This window comes from Triticum aestivum, chromosome 2D (assembly GCF_018294505.1).
Source record: "Triticum aestivum cultivar Chinese Spring chromosome 2D, IWGSC CS RefSeq v2.1, whole genome shotgun sequence".
Classification (NCBI taxonomy): Eukaryota; Viridiplantae; Streptophyta; class Magnoliopsida; order Poales; family Poaceae; genus Triticum; species Triticum aestivum.
The window spans coordinates 4,516,748-4,529,472 of NC_057799.1; the positions used below are offsets into that span (position 1 = coordinate 4,516,748).

Sequence of the window (12,725 nt, forward strand, 5' to 3'; positions counted from 1 at the left end):
TTGTGTTGGCCAGAATACGGCCTTCTAAATATGTACTTCCTCCAATCAATATTACTTGTCTTAGATTTGTCTAGATACGGATGTGTCTAACACATGTTTAGATACATCCGTGTCTAAAAAACATTTAAAAATATATTAAAAAATTCAATTGTTTCTTAATCGTTTTTATACAAATATGGTCTAATGTTATACTCATGTGTAAAGTTTCGCAACAAAATGAAATCTGTGGAAATCTTGGCAAAAAACATTGCCTGTTAGAAAAATGTGAATAGTAACTTTATATTGTATCTGTTTTTATTTAGTTCACCTAGAATACGACGGAAGTCATTTTGTCGTGAAACTTTATACACATATATAACTTTAGACCATGTTTATTTCAACAGTTTTGCTAAAGCACATCTGGATGTGCCTTAAGTATTGCGCATCTAAGTCCTATGTCATTAATTTTACGCTGAGGTTTGTGTCGATAATTTATTTATTTTCTTTTTTCCTTTTTATTTTATGTTTGATTGAGTTATTTAGATGTGCAATAATTTAGGCATATCTACATGTGCCCTAGGAAAATTGCTTTTGGGGGCCAAGCTCCATGTAGGGCCTCCATTGCAATTTTGTAAATTCATCAAAATTCTTATTTCTATGTTTCATAAAATTCTGGAAACAAATGCAGATCTACATGGATCCATAATGTACATGTGTGTAAATTTTCAGGATGAAATACTTTGAAATGAGGTTTGTAAAAAAACAAATATGAGGCCTTTTTTGCACATGATACAATTCATCCTCAAAGTCCATGAATTTGTATTTTTAAAGGTCGCATTTTAAGGTATTTCATCCTGGATATTTTTACACAGATATACATTTCATCCTTGTATACTTGGATATTTGTTTTCAGATTTTTTTGAAAACAGAAAGTTTGAATTTGAATTTTTAAAAAATTTCAGGCTGCATAGAGCCCGGTCACCAAAACGCTATTCTCCTAGACAGACCCTTATTCAAGTGAAGTTTCAAAAATATTAGCCCTTCTCTAATACATTTCATAAAAAAAATCAACATGTTCACCGTCCATTGTACTCAGTAAAAAAGTTTTATTCAAATCTTATTAGAACTTATTACATAATTATTAAGATACGAGTAAGAAAAAAAGTGTGATTGTACTTGCTTCACGGGATAGCACAGCGTGCGTGTTGGATTTGCATGCATGCAATGATGCATAGACCCTGTTTGTTTGGACTTTTGCTTCTTCTTTTTGCAGCTTTTCCACTTTGGCCAAAAAGCCATAAAAGCTCATAAATAGATGCTTTTGGAGCTTTTATGTCTTTTGGAGTCCAATATGACTTTTATGGATTTTACACCTATTTAGGCGCTTTTATGGCTTTTTGGCTGGCGGAGAAAGAGTGAGAGGTGGACGAGGAGGTGGAGGCAGGCGGCGGACAAGTACAGGGCGCCGAGGCCGGCCAGGGAGATGAACCAGGCCAGCATTGCCACCATGTCCCAGCTAGCTCCGGCCTCTCGAAAGTATAGTTTTATTTTTTTTTGTATTTTTGTACGAATCAAAGCGACTAGGAAGCTGTGGAAACTATGTATATAATAGTCCGTATGTCTTACGGAATAGCAGGTCGAATTTTGACATGGTGATTATTAGATTCCACCACTCCTAATAATCAACGTGTGATATTGATTTATTGATCTTACGTTCGACGAGGTAAGCGGACATCCTAAAACTTCTCCTATGTATAGTTGTAAAATATTAATTGAATATGAATGGAATAATAGAATGAAAAATATTTTTTCATGTATGGTTGCATGTGGTAGTGTGTCTTTTCCCATGCATGGTTGCATGTCATGGTGAGCCTTATCCCATGGATAATTGTATGATGATGTAGAATGCTTGCATGCTTAGATAAATAGGTTAGGGACCACTCTCTTACATATGTAGGATATATCCCACCGATGTCTTTCGCTCATCCACTTAGGAAACTAGAAGATACCCGGTGCATTACTGATGGGAATTGGTTAATGAAAATTTGGTTTGATAACATGAGAATGAAAATTTAAAATACATGTGATTATATTGATTATGTATAGTTGCAACAATATTTATTGAATATAAGTAGAGTAATTGAATGGAAAATGTTTTTCCATGCATGATTAAATGTTGTACTAGGTCTTTTCGTATACATGATTGCATGTTGAGGTAGATCTTATCCCATTCATAATTGTATGATGAGGTGACATGCTTGCATGTTGAGATAAACAAGTTAGTGACGATAACCCTCTTAGGTATATATAGAGTCAGTGGCGGAGATAGGGGTGCCAGCCAGGGCCTGGGCCCTGGCCAACATGCAAACATTTCCACTAGGACACTGAGTATTTCTGCTAAAACAGTGTATTAGCTTTGTATTCCGTTGGTCTGGCTCTCTCCCCAAGCTATAGTCGATGCAAACTCTGTTTGGCAGACGAGGAGGACTTGATGCATGCACTCATACACTGTTCTCATGGCAGGAGCTTTTGGGGCGAAGCTGAGAAGTGGTTCGACTTCAAACTACCTCGCCTTCATCCAACCACTTGGGCGCGATACATTATTAGCTACCCAATCATTCCGACTGGAGACCGGGCGAAGATTGTGTCAGTTATGTGGTCTATTTGGCACTCAAGGAACCAGTGGACACATGATGAAGAACGCTTGGATCAGGCAAACTCGCTACGGATTATTCGAGAGACATTGGCGGTCCTGGAATTACCTAAGGATCTTGCGCTAGCTCTTCCTGGCTTTGGTTGGCTCCCCCCAGACGATGACAGTGTTAAGATTAATACGGATGCGGGTATTGACAGTATCCGGGAGCAAGGGGGGGGTGGGGTTGCCTGTTCAGCCACTGGCTTTTTAGGAGCATGGTGTAAGCCTCACGATGGAGTTACAGATCCTCTGATTGCCGAAGCGCTTTCTTTGCGTGATGGAGTTCTCTATGCAAAGCTTCGAGGTCTGAACAAGGTCGTGATGGAGATGGACTGCAAGGAGGTTGTGGACCTCTGGAAGACTCTCCACAACTCCCGCTCGGTTGTGGCACCGATTCTTTTGGAAATTGGGGATTTATCTGCTAGTTTTAGTTCTTTTATTATTCAACATACTTCTAGACTGTCTAATTTGCCTGCTCATCTTTGCGCTAAGCGAGCATGTTCGCTGCAAGTGACCGAGGCGTGGACCAACGATGTACCTACCTTCCTGGTTAGTAGCCTCATGGCGGACTGTGCCAGGTGTGCTTTTGTTGAATAAAGAACCCCATATTCCAACGCAATAAAAAAAGCTAGTTTAGCAGCTCTTGGCCCTGTCCATTCAGGTTTCGTGGCTCCGCCACTGAGCCACTGTATAGGATGTCGCATAGCATGAACGTGAAATTCCATCTCTAGTTCGACCGATGGCCGGCCTGTGTTATATATTCTTGACAAGATTCTTCGCAAAGCGCCATCATATATATTATAACCATCCCAATTTAAATCTGAATGGTTATCATGGTATATATGTGATATATATGCTCGCTGCCCATGCCAAGGTAGAAGACGAAGAAGCAGAATGACACATTGGCTACGAGAGACGTAGAATTAAGTAATTAAGCAGTGAGAAGGCTACTTGTTTTGATCCTACTTAGAAGTGCGTTTGCTTCTGCAGTTGCTAAACGCTGCTGCTAATGTGTGTTCTAGAAGAAGAAATAGGCGGTCTGAAATCCAAAGCATATACACACACCTACGTATGCATGCGACGTGCTGAACAATTACTGATCGATCGCTGATCACCGGTCTCTTCCATCTCCTGCCGTACGTACGTGTACTGCAAATTACATGAGCCAGCCAGCCACACGGTACTGTTGCTATGAATCCTCCTCGCAAGACGATGACCCTGCATGTTCATATATTGTGGCGATCGGTCAAGAGTGCTTTTATCGGCGATGGGATCAAAGAGTGTACTTGATCAAGACTGTTGTGCGGCGACTGAGGCTAATAAAGTGAGCTGGACCTGCACTTTAAAATTTATCCCCAAATCTGCCAATTGCCACCTGCTTTTGAGCCCAATGAAGTGTAGTTATGTAGTTATGTTGACACTTATCAAGTACTGCCAGACTCAAGTATAGCCCGATGAGCTATGTAAGGAGTGATCCAATTTGGAATGAAAGTTATCAAGTACTGCACTTCACATACTTATCGCCAAATCTGCCAACTGTCACCTGCTTTTGAGCCCAATGGATTGGAGTTATGTTGACGCTAACTGAGAATACTAGCAAGTATACTACCAATGCACTGAGGTAGTATCACTATGGTGGAGAGGGAAGGCGTCTATATATGAAGCCATAGCCATGCTAATTGAAGAATAAATCTAACTAATAGCATTATCGCACACTACTGATAACAATGCCAATTATGTTCATCTCCACATTGATCATTCTGCTTGTTCCAATTTGCTTGTATCTCAGGGCTAGTTGTAGATCAAAGAACCCACCAGTGCTTCCCACAAACTGGCCAATGCTGCACATGTTCCCTTCCTTCATAGCCAACCTCCACAACTTGTATGACTATTACACCCTGGTCCTCGCCAGATCAGGCCACAACTTCAGGGTGCATGGACCACCTGGGACCGGGATGCGCTTCTTCATCACATGCAACCCTCCGAACGCCCGGCACATCTTGACGACGAACCACGCCAACTTCCCCAAGGGCACGGAATTCGCTGATATCTTCAACATCATGGGTGGCAGCCTCTTCACCATCGACGGCGAGTCGTGCCGCCAACAACGCGCCAAAGCCAAGAGCATCCTCAGCAGCCCGAGGATCATTTCCAGTATGGCGGTCTACCTCTATGGCAAGGTGGACAACAACCTCCTCCCATTGTTCACTCGGATGGCGATCACTGACACTTCATTCGACATGCATGAATTGATGTCGAGGCTTATGTTTGACCTGGCTGCTATGCCTCTCTTCGGTGTGGATCCTGGCCTCCTATCCTTAGACATGCCGCCCATGGACGCAGCGGTTGCCCTGGACACGGTGATGGAGGTGGGCTTTTTTAGGCTCATGATGCCAGCTTATTGCTAGAAGTTGATGAGGTGGCTAAACATCGGCTCTGAGAGAAAGCTCGACACGGCACGCATGGTGCTGCGAGAGATCATCGGGGAGATGATGCAAAAGAGGAAGATCACCACATGTCGTTTTGGACATGGCAAGGAACAAGAGAGTGTGGATATTATTTCTTCCTTCCTCGAAGACCCAGACTACGCCAATGCTGACTTGCTCCGTGCGATTATCATTAGCTACATGCTTGCTGCGAGGGACACAATTGCAACAACCCTAACATGGATCTTCTGCGACCTCGCCCAAAATCCTGACATCGTGTCAATCATCCGCAACGAACTTTCACCCATTGCATCACGCAAAGTAGCATTAGGGGCATCTACCCCAGTGATCTTTGAGCCAGACGAGACCAAATCTCTAGTATATTTGACAGCCACTTTGTATGAGACTCTTAGACTGTACCCACCGGCGCCTGTCTTGCTCAAGAAGGTGGCCGTAGATGACATCATGCCGAGTGGCCATGAGGTGCATGCCGGTGACACCATTTTTGTTTCCGTCCACTCCATGGGGAGAATGGAGGGTGTGTGGGGTAAAGACTGCTTCGACTATAACCCACGTAGGTGGCTCTCAGATGATGACAACAACCTGAGGTACATACCATCTCACAAGTTCTTGGCCTTCAATGCTGGCCCGAGGATGTGCCTCGGCAAGGACATTGCACTTATGCAAATGAAGACTGTCATTGCTACAGCTGTGTGGAACTTCGATGTGAAGGTGGTGGAAGGGCAAAGCATCCAGCCTAAGCCGTCCATTATACTGGAGATGAAAAATGGGCTCATTGTTAAGTTGAAGAAGCGAGAAATGTAATAGACTCTCGTTGTATGTAAATGTACTTGCCGACCACCAGGACAGTTTTACACTGCCCATAACCACATTATAGTTGAATAATAAAGGCATGCATGCGTCAAAATTTGTATTTCTTTTACGAAAAACAACCAATGTACTACCATTTTTTACTCGTGCTGTATGAGACACGGTATAGAAGCATCGAGACATGGTGTTTCCTCCATATTGTATACGACTATCTACATGTGACATGTTGCTGGTACTTGGAAGTGACCCAACCAGCTCAAAGTTGCATGTACGGGTGCCTAGCAGAATAACGGAACCAATTGATCGGTGAAAGAACAGTCTTCCTTCAGATCTTGGCTGGTAACTAATACACAACTTGCCAGCATCTAGACCTCACCGGTATACTCCAGTTCAACATCATAGCGGTTATGCTCGCTATACTTGTTGAACACGCTAAAGTGACTGGACAAATTAGTGGTGTAATTCATCATTTAGTAGTAGATAGTTTATCCATTCTACAGTATGTGAACGACACCATTTTCTTTCAGGATAAAGCAAGAAACCTCAAGCTCATTCTATGCTTTGCCTTTGAGGATCTTTCGAGTCTTCAAATTTCTATAAGAGTGAACTTTTCTGCTTCGAAGAGGCTACAGACTCGCGTTCAAGTACGCGAAGATCTTAATTGAACTGGAAGAAACAATTCCATTACTTTATTTTCTTCCTGATCACAAACTGTTTTATGGTCTTCCTAGGAAGCCTGTAGCCTTGCGTGCTCTTTAAATCATGCAATTCCTACAGAATAAGCACTTCATCGAACCTTATGTTGTGATCCACCAATGGCAAATATATTTTTACAAGACTAATATCTTTCATTGGAATTCGGCTTACATTTTCATGCAAAATATCCTCTTTCATGTATATAACTTTATCATAACATTTGTGGTGTATATAAAAATATATCATTTGTAGTAGCATCGTATAAAAAACTTGGTTTATTATTTAAACAGTTTTGACACACTAAATATGCTGCCCTCGCACGAGGGCCACCCTGCTAGTTGAAGTAAAAAATGAAATATAACAAAACAGTGAATAGCGAACAAGCTGATAACTAAAACCCAAAATATTTAAAAGCTAAAGGATGAAATAAAATAACAAGAGAAGATATGGAAAAATAAATAAAGTATACAAAAGGGCGGAATAGATGTGCAGATCATGCTTTTAGTGCACCAGTGCACATCATGTGCTCATCTCTCTTAATAAATCAAATGTTTTGAATATTAAATTGTGCCGATCGATGCGATCTCATCCGGCATCCAGCTAGCAATTAAGAAAAGGCAACGAATTTGCCTCTGTTATTTTTCTAAGGCATTTATTTCCTCGTGCTCGGCACTTTGTCCTTTTGATTAACAAAAAATTGCCATAAAGCTATCCTCAACCACTGCATTTGGAATAATGGAAGTTGTATCATTCAACCACACACTGTACTGTTTAGTGAATGGAATGGAATTTTTCATGAAAGTTCGTACCTAAACCAAATACACCGTTGTTTTGCATACATCTCCTCACGTGTAGTAGGTAAGTTTGATTTCCAGATCCCAACCAATCCCATGTCCTGTGCTGCATATCTGATCCATAAATACGGATGATCCGTGTATAAACTGAATGTCAACTGACTGATTAGTACTAAACTTGCGGCTGGTTACTAGCTAGCTCCCAGCTGCATGACATGGAGGTAACAATTTCAAGCATTTCTTTCGTTTCCCTAGCCCTAGTACTCCTCCTTTGGTTTTTTCATCCCAAGCCCAACAAGCATTTGCGGCCTCCCGGGCCATGGACCCTACCGATCATCGGCAGCCTCCACCACGTATTCGGCGTCCTCCCGCACCGCATCATGGCGGAGCTATCTCGCCGGCATGGCCCACTGATGTTCCTCAGACTCGGTGAGGTCCCCACCGTGGTGGTCTCGAGCGCGGAGATGGCGGAGGTGGTGATGAAGAGCAAGGACCTCATGTTCGCCTCGCGGCCGCGCGGTGTGACACTGGACGTCATAGGTTATGGCAGCGGCATAGGCATCATCTTTGCCCCCTATAGCGACCGCTGGCACCAGGCGCGCAAGGTCTGCACCATGGAGCTCCTGAGCGCGAAGCAGGTTATTAATTTGCATACACCATCTTTTTGGGGGAAAATGCCAGCACCTAACTAGTTTGCGATAAAGCATGAGTGTTGATAGATAGAAGTGGACAATATGTTTCTAACACAGGTGAAGCGTATGGAAGGCATCAGGTCCGAGGAGGTCAGCAACCTCCTTAGTTCCATCACCACCTCGATTGGCACAACTATCAACCTCACGGAGAAGTTGTCGGCACTCATGAACGATGTCATTGCGCGGGCGGTGTTCGGAGGCAAGTGCGCACAGCAAGGTGAGTACCTCCGGGAATTGGAAAAAGTCACCGCATTGGTGGGAGGCTTCTCGCTCGTAGACCTATTCCCGTCGTCGCGGCTGGTGCGGCTGCTGAGCTCCGGGGAGCGACGGATGAGGAGGAGCTATGGACGAATCCAGTGCATCATCTCCAACATCATTGAGAAACGCAAGGAGATGCGCGCTGCAGTCAGCTCCAACGACGAGGAGGACTTGCTGGACGTGCTGCTCAGGCTGCACAAGGAGGACTCCTTGCCATATCCACTAACTTTAGAGGCAATAGGCGTCATCATATTTGTGAGTATTGTTTGCCATGTCCTCTCCTCACTTTGTTGGAAATATACGTTTTATCTATATTTTTTCATTATTGAAGCTAAATATGTACGTGAGTATAACCTAGAACAATTGTTCGCAGGACTTGTTCGCGGGTGGCACCAAGACCTCTGGAATAACATTGGAGTGGGCTATGTCAGAGCTCTTGAAAAATCCCGAAAATATGAGAAAGGTACAACTAGAGGTTCGACAAGTGGTAGGTGGGCAACAATCTGTCATAAATAACAATGACCTTCATGACCTCCACTACATGAGAATGGTGATCAAGGAGGTCTTGAGGTTGCATCCCCCCGCTCCTCTACTCCCCCGAAGGGCAAGAGAAGACTGCGAAATCATGGGATATAAAATTCCTGAGGGCACCAATGTACAAGTTAATATATTCGTGATTTGTCGGGATTGCAGATATTGGGATGCCCCTGAAGCATTTAAGCCAGAGAGGTTCAAAGAGAGCAACATAGATCACAAGGGGACACATTTTGAGTTCACACCTTTCGGGGCTGGGAGACGGCAATGTCCTGGAATGTTGTTCGGCACATCAACCGTGGAGATCGCATTAGCAAACCTTCTACACCACTTTGACTGGGTGTTCCCTGATGGGCCTAATCCGGGGTCGTTGGACATGTCTGAGAAGTTCGGGATCAATGTACGTAGAAAGTTCGATTTAGAGCTTAGAGCAACCCCATATGTGCTCTCCAAAGTTGCGTAGATCCATGGACCTGCTGGGGACGCATGGAAGAATTGGCTCGCTCATAGGCTCCCTCCTCTAGTTGCCCTCTCTGCTCTCTCGACCAACCTTCTGTTGATTTCCTTGGTCCTCTTCTTTGTAATGCATCCGTCTTTGGGCCCCTTTCAGTGAAAATCCATGTGGGGAACCTCTCCCCCAGGTGAATATTCGAATAAAAAATGTGTCTCACGTTGAACTTCTATACAGTCAAGCAAGAGAAGCTCACTCAAATACTTGTGTGACATTGACTTTATGCATGGGCCTTTACACACGTTGAAATGAAATTATTTCACCTTTTAACTTATCCGTACTACTATTCCACAGGCAATAGAAAAAAATTGTGATCAGTCGATTTCAAATAGAGGAAACATCATGAGAGACATAAGCAAGAGGGGAGTAGCACGAGACCGAAGACGGATGCGGCGCGGCGAATCACAGCAAGGCCAAGACAGGAGCGAATTGAAGCTGGGACGATGCGGTTGGTCGTGGTATCGCATGCGGTGTTGAGTCCGAGGTATAACAGAGGCCCAACGGGGATGGGGATGACGCGGACAACCGAGGCATCGTCGGTGAGGGCTTGGGAAAAAGCTCGCCAGAGGCGAGGTATGGCCAAGAAATCCCATTGGTTGAGAGAGATCGTTGGGTCCATTCGATCTGTTGGCTGGAATAAGCCGCGGCGCCAGTGTCGGACGCGTCGTGCGCGTGTATGGGCGCGCGCCGGGCGTGTCGGGCGCGGCGGTACCGTGGTGTAGGCGTGTGTGGTCGGGCTCGTCAGGCGCGACGGATTCATGCGGGACGTGCGGGATGCACTAGTGGTGTCGGGCTCGTCGGGCGCGTCGGATATGCGCGGGACATGCGGGATGCACTGGTGGTGTCGGGCTCGTCGGGCGCGTCGGATGCGCGCGGGACGTGCTGGACAGCAGAAGCCATGGCAAGTATACGTGTGTGCGTATGTGTGTGTGGCGTGCGTGTAAGTGCTCGTAGCCGTCGTAGTTAGGCTGGCAGTAGTAGCAAAACGGCCGCAGCGTTCCGTTCATAGCCAGCCGGGTCGTACGCGTAGAGCGCGTCGTGGAGGCCGGGCTGAGCGGATGGATAGTGCGTAGATCGGGGAGGTGGGCAGCGATGTGCATGCATGCATCGGCCAAGTATAAAATCCCTCCTGGTTGAGTTTGTTATGAGAGCGCGTGCGTTGTGCGTCCAAGGTTGTAGCCCGTGGTGGTTAGTCCAGCTATAAAGAAAAATGGCATTGTGACCGCCGGGGCGTTCGTCGCCGGAAATCAATGTTGTCTTCTTCCTGTGTATGTGCCAGAGAGAGGATGAGCTGAGGGTGAGCTAGGGCTAGCCGGTTCCAACAATTGGTATTCAGAGCCAGCCATGTAGCCATTCAAAAGATAAAGAAGATTAGGGCGGGCGTGCGCCCACGGTGGCGTTCGTGCGCCGGCCCGGAATTTTTTGTGTCTTGTGTCTTCTTCTACCTCTAGCCGAGAGTGAGAGAGGGCTGCGGTTCAAACACATTCATCTGATCATTGCATCGGCCAAGAAACACGAGGAGGAAGACATCCAGCGGTTCATTTCTGATCCAAAGGTAGGGAAAATTCAGTTATTTATCCTAAAAGGCATGCATATTATAGCTTGAAAGCGGGAGAAAAGCATGGAATGAGTACGATCATTGTACGATGTCCAGTCCTGCGTTGTGGACGGCTTGAGAAATCCAGCGCTGTGCTACCTTCAATCACTAGTAGAAAAAGGGGCTTTCGTTCGGGCCTGGCCAGCCCATTGGTCCCAATTCTTATACGAACCAGGACCAATGGGGGCATTCGTCTCGGTCCGTGAGCCCAGGTGGTCGGCTGGGGCCTCGTGGGCTTTGGTCCCGGTTCGTATGGACCCATTTGTCCCGGTTCTAGGCACGAACCGAAACCAATGGGCCTCGCTCCTCGCCCACATCCATTAGTCCCGGTTCCAGCCACGAACCGGGACAAATGAGTTGCCTATATATAGTCCATCGCCGGCGAGCAGAGCACTCCACACTGCTCTGTTTTTTGCTGGCCGGCAAGGGGAGGGCATTTGGGTGCTCTAGCTCACCTCCTATGCACATGAGGTGTTCGATGAAATGTCCGAGCCACACTAGTTAATATTTCTTCTCTCGAAACTCGACCTCCGAGCTCCATTTTCCCCGAGATTTTTCTAGGTTTAGCGGCCCGTCACGTCCCGTCCCCGTCTTCACCGTCGTCGATCGCCCGCGCCGATCTCGTCGCCGGCACCACCGTGGTGAGCCTCTTGTTCTTATCTTCTTTCTGAAAGAAAAAATTCTTACTTACTTTTATTATTCCTTGTTATTATATAGTGCGATGGTTCTGGTATCCGCCCCCGTCGGCCCTCGTCCTGTCTATGATTCGGATGTGGTATATATTATCTTTTTATAACTATTTGGTTCATTTATTGTTTATGACAATTATGCCGACCAACGTGACATAGATTTTATTAATACGAGGTGGTTGAACCGGAAATTCCAACCACCCTATTGTCGAGAGGTTAAATTTAGTTAAAGAAGAACACAATTACTTGAAGGAAAAAATAAAAAAAATTGAGGAGGAGAAGATGATATTGGAGTTGCATGTTGCGGATGTCGTCGATGATCACAAGATCAATATGGATGCAATGCGGTTGAAGATTAGAAAGATTAGAAAATATGCCATTCATACCGAGGCTCGGTATCATTATGCCGTTGGATCAATTGTTACCTTAGTTGTGATTATGATCGCATTTGTTGTTGCATTGAAAGGTTTTACATAGTTTCAATGTATGGTTTAACTAGATGCTCAGGAGAGCTATATGTTGTTCTATTTGAACTATGTATGTACTTTGGTTTTAATGTGATGATGAACTACTATTAATTTGGTCACTTACCTATCCACGTTCATTTGTAGTGCTTTTCAATTTCAGGGTCTTGTAGCTGAAAAAAATCAGTAAATGCATGAAAATAATAAATGAAGTTAGAAAGGGTTGAAAATTGATGATGTGGCTCTGAATGGTGCATTTTGAACACAGAAAAACTATGGAGTTCAAATAAGTTCAAAAAAATGAAATCCCTTTGTAACAGACGAGTTTCCGTATGAAACTCTGATACTTCGAAAGAGATTGTCCGTTTTGTACACGAAGTGCATCCAGTTTTTGCCGTAAGCCTCCCTACTTTCTTGCACATGCTATATGGGTGAAATGATGATACCATGCCAACTTTCACCCTTTTAAGAGTTCATTTGTAGTGTTTATCAATTTCAGGGTCTTATAGCTGAAAAAAATCAGTAAATGCACGAAAAATAACAAATGAAGTCAGAAAGG

At 44.7% G+C, this 12,725-nt stretch overlaps 1 protein-coding gene and 1 pseudogene across 1 annotated transcript; both read left to right on the forward strand.

Annotated features, from left to right (window-relative positions):
- The first annotated feature begins 4,400 nt into the window (after positions 1 to 4,400).
- Positions 4,401 to 5,925, forward strand: LOC123048148 (noroxomaritidine synthase 1-like; annotated as a pseudogene).
- Positions 5,926 to 7,593: 1,668 nt separating this feature from the next.
- LOC123048149 (desmethyl-deoxy-podophyllotoxin synthase) lies at positions 7,594 to 9,683 on the forward strand. Its single transcript, XM_044471304.1, has 3 exons — positions 7,594 to 8,059; positions 8,171 to 8,626; positions 8,745 to 9,683. Exons 1-3 carry the CDS (start codon positions 7,637 to 7,639, stop codon positions 9,366 to 9,368), a joined length of 1,503 nt encoding a protein of 500 aa, XP_044327239.1. The 5' UTR covers positions 7,594 to 7,636; the 3' UTR covers positions 9,369 to 9,683.
- Positions 9,684 to 12,725: the final 3,042 nt, after the last annotated feature.